Genomic DNA, 17,293 nt, shown 5'->3' with positions numbered 1-17,293 from the left:
GGCAACAGGTGGCAGGAGGGATGTAGATGTTTATGATTTCTAGGTTTGCATCGCCTGACCGGACAGATAAGCCTTGACGTTCTAAGACACTGTCCCTGCGGTCGATGTAGGGATCAAATATATGATATTGTACAGAGTGGTGTATGATATACGTAAGGCCGCCTCCATTTCCGCTCTCGCGATCTTTTCTGTGGACATTATACCCAGAACAGGTCTGCAATGCAGATCTTGCTGTGAGTTTAGTATCTTGAATCGCAGCAATGCGGATGTTGTGCCGCTTCATGAAATCGACTATCTCCGTGATCTTCCCAGTTAATCCATTACAGTTTAACTGCTGAATTCCGAAGTGCATAGGGGGAGACGTCGTCACTTTGGAGTAAGTGACGGGTGACTACGCCTGGGTTGTGGATGGCCAGGACGCGACTGCTGTTGTGGCCCTGGGACTGGACGTCCTTGGGTAAGCATTGGGGTACCCGGTGCATTGCTCCCGACTCTACTACATAGATTGTAGATATGAGTGCGAGCAGCGGTGTGAGTTGGTGGCGCTGTGTTGACTTTAATATAGTAAATAAATAAATAAAATCATCGGCGTGATTGACCCCCCTGACCTAATCAGTCGACTAAATTTTTCTGTTCCCACTAGAAGGTGCAGACCTCTTGTGACTTTTCATTTATCTCTATGTCGACAAAATTTTGGCCCCAGCGTTATTAGTGCTCAAGTTAATTTGTGTAACTACAGGTAAGTCTACTTGAGGGGTCGACTGCTAATACGCTACTAAAAATATCGAGAGAGGTGTGAAACGACGCGTCTTGACATCAGCATAAATAATCCGAAGGCGCAAAATAAAAAATTTATTTCGTTCAAAAGATATTAACGAAAAACCGAAGAATGATCGGCGGGGCCCTCCGAAACCAGGGGTGGGATCCATAGTATTTTTGCGCCGAACACCTTTCTGCAATGGCGGCCTTCGGCCGCGCTTATAAAACCACATACGAGAACAACATGAAAATCGCCAACTTTAACTGCAAATATCTCCGGACAGAGATACAATTTTTCTTTTCCGCCTTCGGACTATTCAGCCCCATTCTGCATTTCGACTTGGATTGGAATTTTTTCGATTTGGCAATTTTGGTATTCTGTGTTCCAATCTCTTTCGATCCAACTTCGAATCGTTCGATTTTTGTATTCTGCATTTCGATCGTAGTTCCGTTTTTCTAAGTTGTAAATTAGTTGGCGGAAAAATATTCTTTTTATTTTTTTATTAATTTATAACAGAATTTTAACAAAAATGTAAGTAAAACTTGTTCATAAACGAAGAAGGCTTGATGATGATTGTTTTTTATATGTTTCCAGGTCAAAAACAACATGTCGATGTCGAAGTCCTTGGACGTACTTGCCCCGCAAAAGTATCTAACACATACTTGAAAGCGTCCTTATTAAGTCGAAAGTTTTTTTTAACCTAAATAAGAAAATAAGCCATTAAGCTTTACCACTTTTAAGTTCAATTTCTTAAAATTCGCCACTCATCTCAAATGGATTACACAAATTTCGCAATATTTGCCTTTCCATTCTGGCCTGGCAATTTTCGTATGCGTTGCTTTCCAACTCCATAAATAATGCCGCGGCTATTGATTCCATTATAATAGACAGCTATAATTTGTGTCTGTTCGTTGGGTCCAGTTATATGCCAAAGCAAGCTGCCGGCGTAGAGGAAGGTGGAGCGAAAACGTAAAGAATCCTTGCGGAAAGAATAAATAAACCTTTATAGGGTCTTTTAGGCCAGTGCAATAAAATTAGCATCCTTAAAATTCAGAAAATGTCAACTATATTCGTACAGGAATCCGTTTTAACAAAACTTGGTGGCCACGGCAGGGAATTGGCCAAAAGAACGACAAAAACACACTTACAATTATGAAAGCACTTCACTCAAAAAAATATAACACTGCGGCAATATATTCTATTGCTTTTTTTTTGTACAAAATGGCGTGGATAATAAAATATAAACGTTTTTAGGTGTTTTTAACAAATTTTCTTTAATTTATTTTGTTCCAATGTTCACACATTCCGTACCAACAGCTGATTTCGAAAAATCATTTGCTCTTCCTCTTCTCTTTACGATTCCGTCGTAATGCAGAATACCAAACTTCGATTAAAGCGGAGCGTAGAACGGGAACTTAATCGAAATGCAGAATAGGGGTGATTTTTGTCGAGGTCAATACGGGTCTTTTGACACCTCTCTCGATATTTTGGTAGCGTATTAGCAGTCGACATTAGATTTGAATGCAATACTCTTAGGTTTAGCCTGATATTTTAATTTGTTTACCCGAATCCGAAAGAGGTCAAAAATTTTGGGTCTGTCAAACTAGGGGATCATTTTTTGGTTTTTCGTTAATACATTTTGATGGACTCAAAATGTTTGTGTTCCGCTTTCAGATTCGCGATCCTGGATCCAAATTGACTTTTGATATACCCTTCTCGATATTTTTGGACCTGTATTAAGAGTGTCATGATTTCATATAGAATTACCTTCAAAAGAAATTATGAAATTAATAACTAGTATTATTAGTTCTTTAAATCATGCTACAAAATGAGATATATTTTCCACTTCTATCCTCCTAAAGCTGATATCAGAAATATTACTTCTGTCAGGAGTTTTTTATGCAAAAAGCAATGGTAATTCCTTACTTTAGCTCACAACTGCTAAAACTCATCCAAAAATAAAGAATTACGAAAGCAATTGCACATTATGTTGTGGTTGTTGTATTTTTCAAATTAAATATGTATAGTTGAATGGATGTATTGTATTTGTTTTATGGCCTTAATAAATTGCTTTTAAGCTTACAATGTATGGGTGGTCGAGTGGAAACAAATTTTTAAATATTGGATGCCCTAGTGAATATGCCTGTAAGGGCTGCCAAGTACAGAGGGTATACTGTATAAAATGTCCATAAGATACCAAATCAACAGAGCCACCCTGTTGATCCGATCCAGATAGATATCAGTATCACAGCGTTTTTGTTGCATTTTCATTTTAAATTTATATGAGGGTTCATTGGAATGAAACCCTTAAGTGTTAAATGAAACACAACTGGGACATCTGCCTATCACAGCCCATGTGTACAAAAATATCACGAACTCTGCTTCTCAAGTCTCCAAACGATCCAGAGCATTGATGGCTATTGGACTAAATTCACATAAGTCACAGCATACAGCTGCTAGGTCTATATAACTGCACGTGTTTACAAAACAAGCAACAACAAAACTAGCAGCGCTGTAGGCAAAACTAATTTTTTTTTTGGCTTTTATGCACCAATTCTCGAGTACTTCCATAATATAACCTGTAGCTATGTGCGGCCAATAATGATATTCAATTTGCCATATTTTTCATTTTTTTTTTTTATATTTTTACCACATCGGTTGTTACAAATTTTGTATAAATGTAATTTTAGTTTTTATTGTACTGTATAATAAACCTTTAACTAGAATATAAGGTATGTAATACTATTGACTAAATAAATAAAGTAATAAATATGAATGGGGTTAAAATTAGTTTGTGAATCTACAAAGCGATGCATTTCGCTTAAGAATCCCTTGTCCCTATGGTAGGGCGGTTTGAAAATATATCGTTTCCCAAATAAATCTGTTTCTTTTACTTATATACTCTCTGGTAACCTACCCAGCTTAATGTTAAATACAAATATTTCCTGTGAAAAGAATCAAGTTGTTCTATCATACTTTTTATTGGAGTGTCGTGTCGTAGGTTTAGGATTTCTACCTGAATTTCTACTTTATTAATTACAGTGGAACAATACAGTCATTGTAGTGCGGACGAAGCACCATTAAGATACTTCCAGAATACCTCGGCAATTATTTGATAAGACTTGCTCCTAAGTTTCTACTTTTAATCTCTAATGCTAATACTAGAGGTGTCAAAAGAAGCCTATAGAAACCAGAATCGCGAGTCCGAGGCGGAAAAATGTTGTTGCTGTTGAAAGATATTTCCAAAAAAAAAAAACTACCAGAGACTGCTTCAAAGCTGCATTAGTGTAGTTAATATATTGCTCTACAATTTAAACATTGTGTCGAATCGTTAATTTATGTGATGAACGTATAAATGGGTATTCCTCTTCTGTAGGCTTACAGGAAATTGTCCATACACATGTAAGGCATTGTGTGCAAAGGACATAAATCCAATATACATACCATAATAGCTTTTATTAACTAATTACTTACTTGTTCACCATATTGCGCATGCCATTTGGCATATTCTTGTTGATAAGCTTGCCATTGTTGCCAGTGCTGTTGCAAAGCATATTGCTGTTCCGGAGTTAATGCAGCATATTGAGCTTCGGTGTATTGCCCATATGGACCGCTTGGGGCTGCTGGTGTAACAGCAGCAGCAGCAGCAGTTGCGGTAGGAAGCATCGGTCCTATAACTGGAGTTGTTACAGTTCCGGCAGCTTGATCTGAAGAAGTCGGAGGCGGTGCCGTTGATGGGGGTGGCGGAGCAGCAGTAGGGGGTGGTGGCTGAGGTGGCGGACATTGCGGTGCCGGAATTGGTGGCATTGGCGCAGCTGCCGTCATTCCAGCCCATTGATTCCACATTGCAAATGGCTTTCAATTTTAAAGTGAACTATTTATTATATAGGAAAATTGGGCAAAGAACCTTTTGCGAAATTTTTTCAAGCACTTTTATGATATACGTATTACACAAACTTTGTATTTTATAATGTTAATTATTTGGGTTTTGTTTTAACGCAGCACAATGATGCAAGATTTTTAAGTTTTTAAATGTTTTTTGAAGCAGAAAAACAAATTTCAAGTTACAAATTACTTTGTAAAATAGTCGCCATTTTTCTTCACGAAAAAATTAGTTATGGTAGATTAACAAGCCTCCAACATGGTATAGACATTTTATAATCGATTATTTTGACATTCAAAGCATGGTAGATAAAGATACAAACACAATCAATTAGTGAGTCGGTTCAGCGTTTGGGTAATGTCTGAGCCACAATCAACTTTTGTATAGAAACGTTCAAAGCAACCATTTCGAGATTTAAGCCTCCATTACTGATACTTAGCATAGACTTGAATTGACTTGGCGTAAACTTGGCAACTTAGCCACGATTATACTCCACTTGGCGCCTACAATCTGGCATCATAATCAGCGTTGAAATCTACTTTTAAATAACTGCCAATTTGTATGACAAAATGTCAAAATGAAATGGAAACAAACAAATGGCATCTCAAAATGTAAGCGTCACTTAGAACTTACATAGAAAATCAAAATTCAACAGACTTCTAAGTCAAGTTAAGTGTTGCTAAGTTTTGAGTAATCAGTAACATGCAATGTTCATTTAACAGAACTGTAAGTGACAGTTCTCAAGCCAAGTCAAGTCTATGCTAAGTATCAGTAATGGAGCCTTTAGAAACTCCATATCCCCACTTAGAGCTTTATTGGAAATTTGAGCATGTGATGGGATTTAAATTGAAATCTTCCAAGTTGTATCGTACAAAATTGAAACGCGGAAGACTTAGGATAAACCTTCAGTTATTACAAATATTTCAGGTATGGCAACCTAAAATTCATATGTCATGTAATTTTTTGAGATATTCAAGGGTAGAAACAATATTTAAATTCACATGTGACCGATTTTTTCAAAGATTTTGAAGTCTTAATTTTTATTGCCAAACGTGAGTAAAATAAGAAATGTATCAAAGTGGAATAATCAGATATGTTTTCCTTTGTAATATATGTGAAAATATATGCCGCATAGATATCTCATAGAAAATTATGTCAATTTAAAACATATTTTATCGAATTTAGGGAAACTCTACTTATTTTACACCTTCTACTAACGTTCGTATCGCTAAACTGTTGAATAAAACTCTCCAATATTCTGTACAAAATGGTCTTTATTAGACTACGTTAAGAGTACTTCGCAATTAAACTTAAATCAAACTGCTTACTTACTACTCAGCTTTCGCTACTTTTATATGCTTTTCTTCTGCTAGAATTTTCTACTTGGTTACCAACTATACGCGTTGCGTGTGTATCTGTATGTAGATATATGTGAGTACAACTTCAACTGATGACTGTGCGTGATCTGCGTGAGTTATCTCTTCGTTGCCTTGTATGTATGTGTGTAAATGATGATTAATGTGTTTGTGTAGCTTGCTTTAATGTTTTTGGTATTGTGCATTTACTTACTACCAGCTTAGATATGGTACTATTGGTCACAATATTTTATTTTGACTATAAGTATGCGCTTCATTAAAAAACGTAAATTTTTTGGTGACTGAAAACCTTCAAAAAATGTTTAACTGTGTACGTGGCCCCACTTCGTAGTTTTTTTCAATACGAAAAAATAAAACGTCCAATCAAACTACAGTGCAGGTTAAAATATGGGATTTAATAAACCTTAACAGTTTAAGCTCTAGGTGGACATATGCTATTATTATTCATGGCAATAACATCCCCATAATCACGTAAAATGTTGCATTTGTAAAGGTAAAGGAACTTCAGATGTAGCAATTAAAACTTTTTCGCCTTGCCAATTCGTATACAAAATTTCCAAAAGCACCGTTAAACTGCTACAACAACAGACACCTTTATAAATATTCTCACTATCCAAAAATTTTGCAGTTTTTGACTGTGAAAAACAGTGGAAAATTACCAAAGAGTGGGAAAAATAGTTTCACTTGCAAAGCGTGAAAGTGCTCAAAGCCAAAGCAAATGTCGAATTCTTCTTGTAATGTTTTTCTTGCAATAAAATTTAAGGCCACAATGAGGTTTTTCGTATAAATGCGTTCAACGCAATCTTATGCATGCCAGTAATATCGCCACAATCATGCAACGTGTTGCGTTTGTTAATATAAAGAAACTTCTGACTTGGCAATTAAAGTTTATTTCGCTTTGCCCATTCACAGTGTCACTCGATATGCCGTTCTTGTTAAAGGAACGTCTATAGAAAGTTCTATTTTCTATTTAATATTTAAAAATTTTAATTTTATTATTTGAATACCTGGGGGGGGGGAGGGGGGGGGGGGCTTAAGTGCAGTTCACGGACAATTCCAAAATCAAAAAAAGATGTATGAGGATTGATAGACATGGTCAAGGTGAGTATAACTACACAATTTGTTTTGTGGGCAAATGACAATAACAGGAGTTATTAAGGGTCAAAGTTCATATGAAGCATATTTTTAAATGTAAATTTCTCTTTAAGTATCGAACCGATTTTCAAAGTTTTTTTTCATTGTATAGGTAGTAAAATTACCTTTCATTTGATATGCTTTTTGTATTCCTATCCCGTAAAATACTTAAAAAATTCGATGTTTAAAAGTGCTATATTTACTAAGTAAATTACGCATATTTATTTGTACATATGTATTTATGTGTATGTATATTTCGTTAATACGTTGGTATTTAAAGCTTAAATTAATTTTCTATAGCGTTAACCAACAATTTTATTGAAATAAATGTATTCGATATGGCGTTATGGTAAGGCGCCATTAATCGATTTTATTGATTTCTATAAGGTTGGTTGGAAGATTAGCTGGACCTTAACAGATGTTTGGAAAATAACCGTTATTTCAATTTATTGAAAAGTGTTAATTTAAACTGTTAAATACAAGTGCAAATTATTATGGCAAATATAAAGTTGTTGCAAATTTATCAAATATTTGAGTGCTGTGAAAGTGGTCCCATAAGTGAGTCAGCCCTGCATACACTGCAAGAGTGGGGATTGATTCCCAGCGAGGGCGAGTATTTGTGTAGTGCAGGCCATGTTCTCAAGTTAATTGAAAATGCTGATAGCGGTGACGGTTACTCTTGGAGGTTAGGTTATATATGCTGGCATGTGATTATGTGTATGTAACACGTTAATTTTTAAAATTATTTAGGTGTTGTGCTCTCAAGAAGGGCAAGGGCAAACGTAGATGTAACGTTAAAGTCTCGTTAAGAAAGAATACATTTTTCGATAAATCAAGGCTTCCCATTTTCAAAATGGCAGTTTTCGCGTATTTATGGATTAAAAACACTACCCTTGATTCCATTATGGATGAGCTCACGATAGCAAAACATACGGCGGTCGATTGGAGCAGCTTTTGCCGCGAGGTGGTGTTTGATGGTATGATCATAAATAAGACTAAGATTGTCGGGGACGGGGTGATTGTTGAAATCGACGAAAGTAAGTTTGGTGTCGGAAGTACCACCGCGGTCATCGTGTAGAAGGGCAAGGGGTGTTCGGTGGGGTGGAGAGGGGAACTAACCGATGTTTTATGGTACCTGTGGAGAAAAGGGACAAAGATACTTTGCTGCAAATCATAAAAGAATGGATTTTACCCGGTAGCATAGTTGTGTCCGATTTCTGGAAGGTTCGTTGATTTGATAATTATATATTTCATTCATTTATAAATATACATTTATGTATATCGTTTATAGCCATATGATTGCTTACAGGATGAGGGTTATGTACATTTTAAAGTGAACCACTCACTCAACTTTAAAGACCCCGAAACTGGCCAGCATACAAATACGATCGAAGGGTTATGGAGGCATGCCAAGGTCTTTATGCCTCAATTCCACCGCAAAAAGCAATTCTTTTGCGGCTGTTGATGATTATACTAACCTTTGTTTCCACTGAAATAAAGTTTCCGAATTGATTTTGACTGACTTTATTGTCGGATGACTCTTGGCGGAAAAGAAAAAATATGTACAATGTTTATTTTATTAAACGAATGACAAATATAAAGTGAAAGCAAAAACTACGTTGCCACCACATCTTGAATGTGTTAGGGTTGCCATGCCATGAACAATACGATGAGATTATTCAAGAGGTTCTCGGATACTATTTCTAAACATCCCGGCGGCCACTGAAACATCGTTTCAGAATACAGGTAAAACTGATAGCTTCGTGATAGGGCGTGTCAATTCTCCTCGGGCTTTGCGAAGCCTAACCACGCGTACAAGACCATCAGATCCCGGGTATGTTTCGACTACCTTACCCATAGGCCATACCGAAGGCGGAGTATTAGGTTCCTTAATTAGAACGAGGTCGTTGACGGCAATGTTCGGCGAACGACGATTCCACTTGGGTCTATTTTGTAATGAGGTCAGGTATTCGCTACTCCAACGACGCCAAAAGCCTTGGTACATGTTTTGCACATGTTGCCAGTAGTCGAGCTTATTTTCGGGTATGTCCTGCAAGCTGCCTTCAGGTACCATTGTAAGCGGTCGTCCTATGAGAAAATGGGAAGGTGATAAATAATCAATATCTGTATCAGGTGCTGCGCCGAGGGGCCTCGAGTTGATAACAGCTTCAATTTGCGTCAGAAGCGTAATTAGCTGTTCGGTTGTAAGGATAGTGCTGCCAATAACGCGACGTAGATGAAGCTTGATGGAGCGGACAGCGGACTCCCAAATTCCGCCCCAATGAGGTGCATGAGGTGGTATATAGTTCCATCGAATACCTTCTCCTGCCAAAACTTCAGCAACTAGCTCGTTATGCACTTGCGACATCAGGACGTCGTACATTTCATTTAGTGCCAGTGACGCACCCAGGAAGTTTCGTCCGTTGTCATTGAAGATTTGAGTGCACTTACCCCTGCGAGATACAAAACGACGAAGGGCGGCTAAGAAGCCGTCAGTTGAAAGATCTGTTACCAGCTCTATGTGGATCGCTGAGGTGGCAAGACAAACGAATATACAGATGTATCCCTTTGATTGGCGAGCGTTTCTACCTCGATATAGTTTCATGGTTATGGGTCCCGCATAATCGCAGCCCGAGTACTGGCCTGCTGCACACGTATTCTAGGCAGATCTGACATCAACTGCTGAGTATTTGTATTCCGTTGGCGGAAACATTTCAGGCACGCGTGGGTTATTCTTCTTATTAAGTTTCTGGCCCCCAATATCCAATATTGCTGTCGTACTATGACAAAGAGCGCTGAAACTCCCGGATGAAGATGCCGAAGGTGCTCGCTCGTCAGTAAAAGCTCAGTTATCCTAGTTCGATTTGGGAGGATGATCGGATGCTTCGCCTCCATTTCGAGGTCAGAGTTAGAGATCCGACCTCCGACCCTAAGGAGGCTATTTTCATCTAAGTATGGTGTCAGTTTTGTGATCTTTGACCGACTGCTTATACCCTGATGCTGGCGAAGTGATTCGATTTCATCCTTGAAACAGCGTTGGGCATAGCGAAAAATTTCGTTCCGGGCATGGTTAATTTCATCGTACGTTAACTTTATGGAAGTGGAACATACCGTGCGTTTGCATATGCGGTTAATAAATCGACGAACATACGCAAGAGTTCGTAACAGTCGGTGCCAAGACGATACTCGTTCAACCAGCAAGCTAAATATATCATCCTCAGCTTCGTTTGTAGATACCATGGTAATGGCGGTAGACTTAACTTCGTTTGCAACCTCTGGGGCTGTATTTAAAAATATATTCTGCTTTTTTCTTAAAGTATTGTTGAGTTCCTTTTCGCTATGTAGCCAGTTTGGTCCCGTCCACCAGAGCTTGAAATTTATGAGTTTCTCAGCTGACATTCCTCGTGAAGCACAATCAGCTGGATTATCCTTAGATGCTACATGGTGCCAAATATCTCGGGCAAGAGTGTCGAGAATTTCGCTGGTTCGGTTAGCAACAAAGGTCTTCAGCGTTACTGGGGGCATGGATAGCCATGATAAAACAATCGTCGAGTCACACCATGCATATACTTTAACAGTCCGGTAAGGCATTGAGTCAAGAATGTTCTTGACCAGACGCGTTAGAAGCAGGGCCCCACACAGCTCGAGCCGAGGCAAGCAAATGGTCTTCAAAGGGGCTACACGAGTTTTCGCCGCTATCAGAGAGACGTTGGACTGGCCTGTTTCATTTATGAAGCGGCAATATACTGCAGCTGCGTATGCTTTGATCGAAGCATCTGAGAATGCATGGAGTTCCAATACTTGTTGACTATTGGGAACGAAACGGGTGATAGTTAAATTGCATACATGGTTAACGTCTTCTTGATATGCTGCCCATAGGTTAGCAAAGTCCGTAGGTAGCGGATCATTCCATCCGAGATTTTGTAGCCAAAGAGATTGAAACATAATCTTGAAGCGTATAACGATTGGAGACAAGAGACCTAAGGGATCAAACAATCGTGAAGCAGCTGACAGAACATCCCATTTACTAGGCACGGATGGGATAACCATCTGTACTCGATAAGTCAATTTATCGGTCTTAGGACTCCAATACAAACCAAGTACCTTGGTGGTTTCGTCTGACAATATCGGCTGCTGCATGGTTTCTTCTGTAGTTATTTTAGATGAATTAGATACCCACTTGTTTAATTCCAAGCCAGCTCTGCGAAGAAGCCGAATGAGCTCGTCTCGGATTTCAGCTAACTCTGTCTCCGAAGATGCGCCTGTGAGAACATCGTCCACATAAAAGTCCTCCTGCAGTATACGACTCCCCCTAGGAAACTGTTCCTTGTAGTCATATGCTAGTTGCTGCAGAACTCTTACTGCCAAAAAGGGCGCACATGCCGTGCCATAGGTAATGGTGTTTAACCTATAATGCTTCAAAGGCACGTCGGGCTTTTCCCTCCATACTATCCTTTGGTAGTCGCGATGAGAATCTGATACCCATATTTGGCGGAACATTTTCACGATGTCCGCGGTGAATACAAACTGATGAAAACGAAATCTTAAGCAAACTGCAAAAAGGTTGCGTTGAATATTTGGGCCGGCATGTAAAACGCTATTAAGAGATACGCCCCTAATATCACCATAGGACCCATCGAAAACGACCCTTAACTTTTTCCCTATAACTGGGTGATGCGGCAGATAAAAGACCTGACCATCGCCGACTATGTCATCGCATTCATTTATTTCGCGCATGTGTCCCATCGACTCATAGTCTCTCATGAATTGTATGTATTGACCTCTTAATAGCTCATTTCTTAGCAAGCGTCTCTCTACAGCATAGAACCTGGAAACTGCTCCTTGCAAGGTGTTCTCGAAATAAGGTGGTTGCCCCTTAAAGGGTAGGTTGACAATATACTTGCCATCCGTATGACGCGATACTGTCTTTTGAAAATGTTGCTCTACAAAGGCATCATCGGAATAAGTGGATGGAGGCTGTCTGGGTTCTTCTATCTCCCAAAATGTACGGAGCGTATGGTCTACATCCGTTGCTGTGATGTGCGATACCGTTGACGAAATTAAGTCCGAGGACATAATAGAAGTAACTACCCAGCCGAAAATTGTAGATACGGCGAAGTGATTGCCAACGTTATCGGCTAGTTTGTCGAAAGTGAAAACATCCCACACATGCTGAGCTCCTAACAAAATATCTACCTTTGATGAAATGTGGAAGGTGGGATCAGCAATTTGAATACTCTGCAACTCCGGCATTGACTTGGTGTCAATGTTTGTCGCTGGTATCTTCGTATTTATATTACTTAACACGTGAGCAGTTACGGTCAAGTTACTTTCAGATACACGGGACTTTACGAATAAAGAAATATAGCCACTCGTTGTCTCAGCCTTTGAAGCGGCGATTCCGGTTACCACAATGCGAGAGGGGGACCGTGGAATGCCGAGGTTTTGTGCACAACGTTCCGAAATGTAAGGCAATTCTGAGGCCGAATCGATCAAAATTCGACACGGTATGAAATGTCCGTGAGCAGTTCGAACAGTGACTAGTGCGGTGGGCAATAGTGCTTTACGACGTTCTTTGAAAGCTGATACTGCGTTACAATGAGAGCCGTCTAACGAATGGGATGGTTGTGAAACATAAGCTGAGGTAGACCAAGGCTTGGTTGGTGTAGTGGTCACCACGGGGGTTACTGAACCGGGTTGTGATTGTGTCGGTACTGTTGAAGTTACCTCGGTATTTGGTTCAGAAGTATCAGTGTGAATCATAGTGTGGTGGCGACGGTTACAGCGTCTACACCGAAACTTTGATGAGCACGTGCTTGATGCATGTCCTACCTTTAGGCAATTATAACATAGTGTTTTATCTTTGACGAACTGACGTCGGTCTTGAATTTGTAGGCCAGCGAACGCTGGGCACTTCGAAATTGTATGGTTAGTGGAGCTACACTTCATGCACTTTGAGTTGATGCTGCTGCCGTCAAAAGAAACAAGTGCTCGTGTGGTCGGACTCCGTGACTTGTTGCTGGATGGTGAGGTTGCCTTTCCAACAGAGGATATCTTCGAATGTGATAACTCAAGCTCCTCGCAGCGAGAGTCCAGAAATTTGAAAAAACTACTAATGGTAGGGAAACTCACCTCTTTGCTTTCCTCGATCCATTGCTGAACGCTTAGCTACACGAAAATTTCATGCTTTGTCGCTTTCATGCAGCTGACGCCTCGTATGCAGCTCTCCATTCAAATACATGTGTTCGACATCAAAGCGTACAAATTTCGCCTGCAGCGTCTATGACGCGTAGCCTCGTGTGCACCTTGCCTAAATGCAACAACAACTTTCGTTTGATCGTTTTGAGCCAGATAAACCCAGATAGAGGTCTTGTTCAATTTGTGAGCCAGATAATTTGTTAATTACTTCTTTTTAGTTTGACAACGCTGCCTTTAATAAGCCCAACTTTTCAAAAATAGATGTCGTTGCTTAGCCTTTCGCCGTATGAGTTAAATGAAAATCAGCGGCGACATCTGCCTATCACATTTCACGTGTGCGAAAATTTCACGACGTCTGCTTCTCAAGTATCTCAATGATCCAGAGCATTCCCGTGAGAATTTGGCGTGAGCCGGAGCTGTAAAACTCACTGGATGACGGCAAGTGAACCATACAATCCACAATACTTTTGGGATGATCTATGGTTTTGGAAAACATAGGCAATATCCATATTGATTAATGTGGTAGTGTTAAATTAAGTAAGCTATTTACATAAAATAGGATACATAAATATTTATTCAATATGGAGAATATCAAGTAACTATAATTGCTAACGACACGTATATTACGTAATACATTTCCTTCCAGGTATGCCGTTTTACAGTAGACGAATCCAACGTATTTTAAATAAATGGCCAGGTAAGCAACGACTTGGAATGTACAGATTTCTACCGTTGTTTTTTGTACTCGGAGCAACTTTAGAATTTTCAATGATTAACTGGACTGTTGGCGAAACCAACTTTTGTAAGTGATGATACATCATGTCCTCACGAAGAATAGATTACCAATTTTGGTATTCATATCGAATGCCATTGGTTTGAAAGTTGTTTGGACAGGACCATATTTTGTCTTGGTCACTTTCCTGCTTCCGTTTGTAATCTAGTAGTCATCGATGCCATGAATATGAAATGTAGCTACTATTCTTCGTACTGGACAAAAAATTTGTCTGCAAATTGAAATTATTAAAAAGCTTATAAACTTATAGACAAAACCTTTAAAAAACGGCAAGCTAAAAATTTCATCGAAGAAAAATTACACACAACACAAGTACAAGTAAATGCAATAACCAAGGAAGCATCGCAAGCATAAGATACCAAGCGTAGCAGTTTGTGAAAACAACCTCGCAAAATGCCTGCTGGTGTTAGCTGGGGCCAGTATATGAAATTTTTAACGGCAGCAATGCTTTCAATGATGGCCGGCTCACAATTGGTGCATATGTACTATAAACCACTAGAAGACTTAAATACCTATATAGAACGTGAAATGAAAAATTTAAAGAAACATGAAGAAACAAAATCCTCTACACTCGATGATTTTAACGTAGTCCAAAAGTAATTTGTTAACCTAATTTATGTTACTCGAAAAATATGAATTCGCCACAGAAAAATATAAATAATATATTATTTGTACCAAAAAGTAAAGAATATGTGGGCGATATGTATGGTGCGATATTGCAACTTACTTTAACAGATAAAACTATTGTAGTGCTTACTCAGTCAATACCTAAATTACTTCCGCTTATGAAAAAATTGAAAATAGAATTGCATAAAAGCAAGAAAATGTTGCAACGTCTAATTTTTATGTGTTGTGAAAATATTAGCACCGCGATACGAAAATTATTTGATTTACATGATTGGACAATTAAACCCAGTATAGTCATTATAGATCTATATTCGTTTGTTGAACCAGAAGACCCAATTGGGCGTACACATCTAGAAATTACAACAGTACCATTTTTGCAACAAGTTGTTTATTGTATTGCTTCTTTATTTAACTTGATGAATGTTTTCGGCAGCAATGTGCAGAGATATAAGGACCATAACCAACAACAGAAGCCAAATTCAAACATGTTTGAGAAAGTATTTAGCATTGTGGTATTAAAAGAACGGGGTAAAATTTTGTCTTTATCTCAAGTTGAGTTTGTTCAAGAAGTATGTTATGGAGGCCTCAAATACAACGACTTCAGTATGATTGTTGAAAAAATTCAATAATGGCGGATTTATCGTACGTGTCTGCACAAAAGAATTTGAAGAATTTAAGCATAGTGGGTAATTGTGGCAGTAACTGCAGCTTGACAACTTGCACCCCCACAAGACGTCGTACCTTCTTTTTATATTTTTAAGTTCGTTGGTTTCAACACTTGCTTCTTAACATTTTACTCGTATTTCCTATACTACCTTGAGGCTGAATGGGAAATGAACCTGTTAAATAAGCGATAATACATTTAATAAAGCAACGTAAAACGCAGATAAAAAAGTAAGACCGACCTCTGATTATAGTCTATTTGTATATACATATTTATGTAAATGGAGATTAGTCATTATATTTCTTTCTTATTTATGTTTCTTAAAATCTACATACATATGTATAAAAAGTAAACCGACTTTTATTTCTATAAACTGGGTTAAGGAGGTTATGGGATACGCATCGTAAAAGGCACTCTCGATGAAAAAATCTAACAACCCTCGGAAAAAACATGCCTTTTCTTTTCTGATAACGACCACGGCAAACGCCAGACCCTGTTGTTGTCGTTGTAGCTTTTAAGGGCACTCACCGAAGGCCTTGGAGGGTGTTATCGATGTTTATGGTCCTTTGCCGGATGCAAATACGGTACGTTCCGATACAAAGCCCGACCATTTCGGGAACGATTTGTTATGACCACATGCGACCTTCTTGGCCATGCCGCCCTCCCACGCCCTAGATCCATGAGGAGTTCGGGGTCGCCAGAGTCCCGCCTCTTAATGAAACAGAATTCGCCACTGATATGTGAGGTTGACAATTGGGTTTGGAGAAGCTATATATTGCTCTGGCAACCTGAAAGGGTTGTGCTACACAATCCCTTGAATCTGGTATTTTAGTCGCCTCTTACGAAAGGCGTACCTACCGTGGGTATATTCTGATCCCCTAACCCCCTGGGGGGAACGCCGGACCATCTTAGTTGATCACACTGATCAGAGCAGCGCAGTAATGAATATACTTGTTAATGGTGTTTGGTTAATTACAAGTAATTGGTAATTAAAAAATTTAGTTACAAAATACAATTACTTTATACTGGTACTTGGTACTGAATGCATATTTTTTTAGTTATTTGCTACTTAAAAATGGTAAAATGGGTAACGGAATTCTGATGATTTTGAAAAGCAGAAATCAGAAAATAATACTTCCTTTCAATGCAATAATTACCTTGCCCTCTAAAACGAATTTCAAGTGGCATATTTTACGTTGTTTTTTTAGTTTAAAAATACACTTCTATTAAATTAAAAGCCAAATGTTTGCCGCTTCACAGTTACACATTAAGTAACTATTAAGAATTGAGCACCCTGAATACTCGTACCTTTTCTTCTTTATAATTCAAGAAGCCCCATAAAAATTGTATATAAGCTCTTCCCCAACTCTTCCCAAGCTGTAGTACCAAGGGACGTCAAGCCAACCATATCAGCCCAATTCTAAATATTACCTCGGAATTTTGTTCTCGCGAATTTTTTTATTCCCGCGGAAAAATTCCTCCAATTCTTTTTTCCAAGGTGCCTTTTTTATGGTGCCTTGGTCTGGTGGCCTGCACTAGCTAAAAGTACCCATCTTAAAATGCTTCAAAAGGGGCAACGGAGTTCGGAGCTCTGCATTGCCGAGGCTCTCGGCTCCACTCCGTCTGAAGCACTCAACACAATGCTATACTACCAGATCACTGTAGTGTTTACCAAGCGGAAATTCTGGCAATACATAGGGCTGTGAATCATCTCGGGTCTATGCCTAAGGATGGTAAACGGGTGTTTATTTTCTCAGACAGCCAGGCTGCATTAAATGCCCTGGACTCATTCGTCGACAACGCAAACTCGGTCACTGAATGCCGCAGATCTCTTAACGAGATGGCTCAGCACTTCAGT

General features: G+C 38.9%; 3 protein-coding genes across 5 annotated transcripts in view; 2 read left to right on the top strand and 1 right to left on the bottom strand.

Moving 5' to 3' along the window:
• The window catches only part of LOC137251448 (uncharacterized protein DDB_G0283357-like), a 102,920-nt gene extending 98,040 nt beyond the window's left edge, over window positions 1–4,880 (bottom strand). For both annotated transcript variants that reach the window (XM_067786042.1, XM_067786043.1), the window contains exon 1: window positions 4,235–4,880. In XM_067786042.1, coding sequence (XP_067642143.1) covers window positions 4,235–4,606 — 372 coding nt within the window. In that variant the 5' untranslated portion in view covers window positions 4,607–4,880. The remainder of the gene's footprint in view (window positions 1–4,234) is intronic.
• An 8,852-nt stretch (window positions 4,881–13,732) lies between these two features.
• sloth1 (sloth 1) lies at window positions 13,733–14,534 on the top strand. 2 transcript variants are annotated; one of them, XM_067786038.1, is made up of 3 exons: window positions 13,733–13,888; window positions 13,998–14,153; window positions 14,395–14,534. In XM_067786038.1, the coding sequence occupies exons 2-3, from the start codon at window positions 14,000–14,002 to the stop codon at window positions 14,496–14,498; spliced, it is 258 nt and encodes an 85-aa protein (XP_067642139.1). In that variant the 5' UTR covers window positions 13,733–13,888; window positions 13,998–13,999; the 3' UTR covers window positions 14,499–14,534. The 2 variants fall into 2 exon arrangements, with proteins under 2 accessions (XP_067642139.1, XP_067642140.1); XM_067786039.1 differs by having other exon boundaries at window positions 13,795–13,946.
• A 3-nt stretch (window positions 14,535–14,537) lies between these two features.
• On the top strand, window positions 14,538–15,788 carry sloth2 (sloth 2). The gene has a single exon (XM_067786040.1). It carries the CDS (start codon window positions 14,538–14,540, stop codon window positions 14,742–14,744), a length of 207 nt encoding a protein of 68 aa, XP_067642141.1. The 3' UTR covers window positions 14,745–15,788.
• The last annotated feature ends 1,505 nt before the right edge of the window (window positions 15,789–17,293 follow it).

This window comes from Eurosta solidaginis, chromosome 4, assembly GCF_040869045.1.
Source record: "Eurosta solidaginis isolate ZX-2024a chromosome 4, ASM4086904v1, whole genome shotgun sequence".
Classification (NCBI taxonomy): Eukaryota; Metazoa; Arthropoda; class Insecta; order Diptera; family Tephritidae; genus Eurosta; species Eurosta solidaginis.
This window is presented reverse-complemented; position numbering and strand designations above follow the sequence as displayed.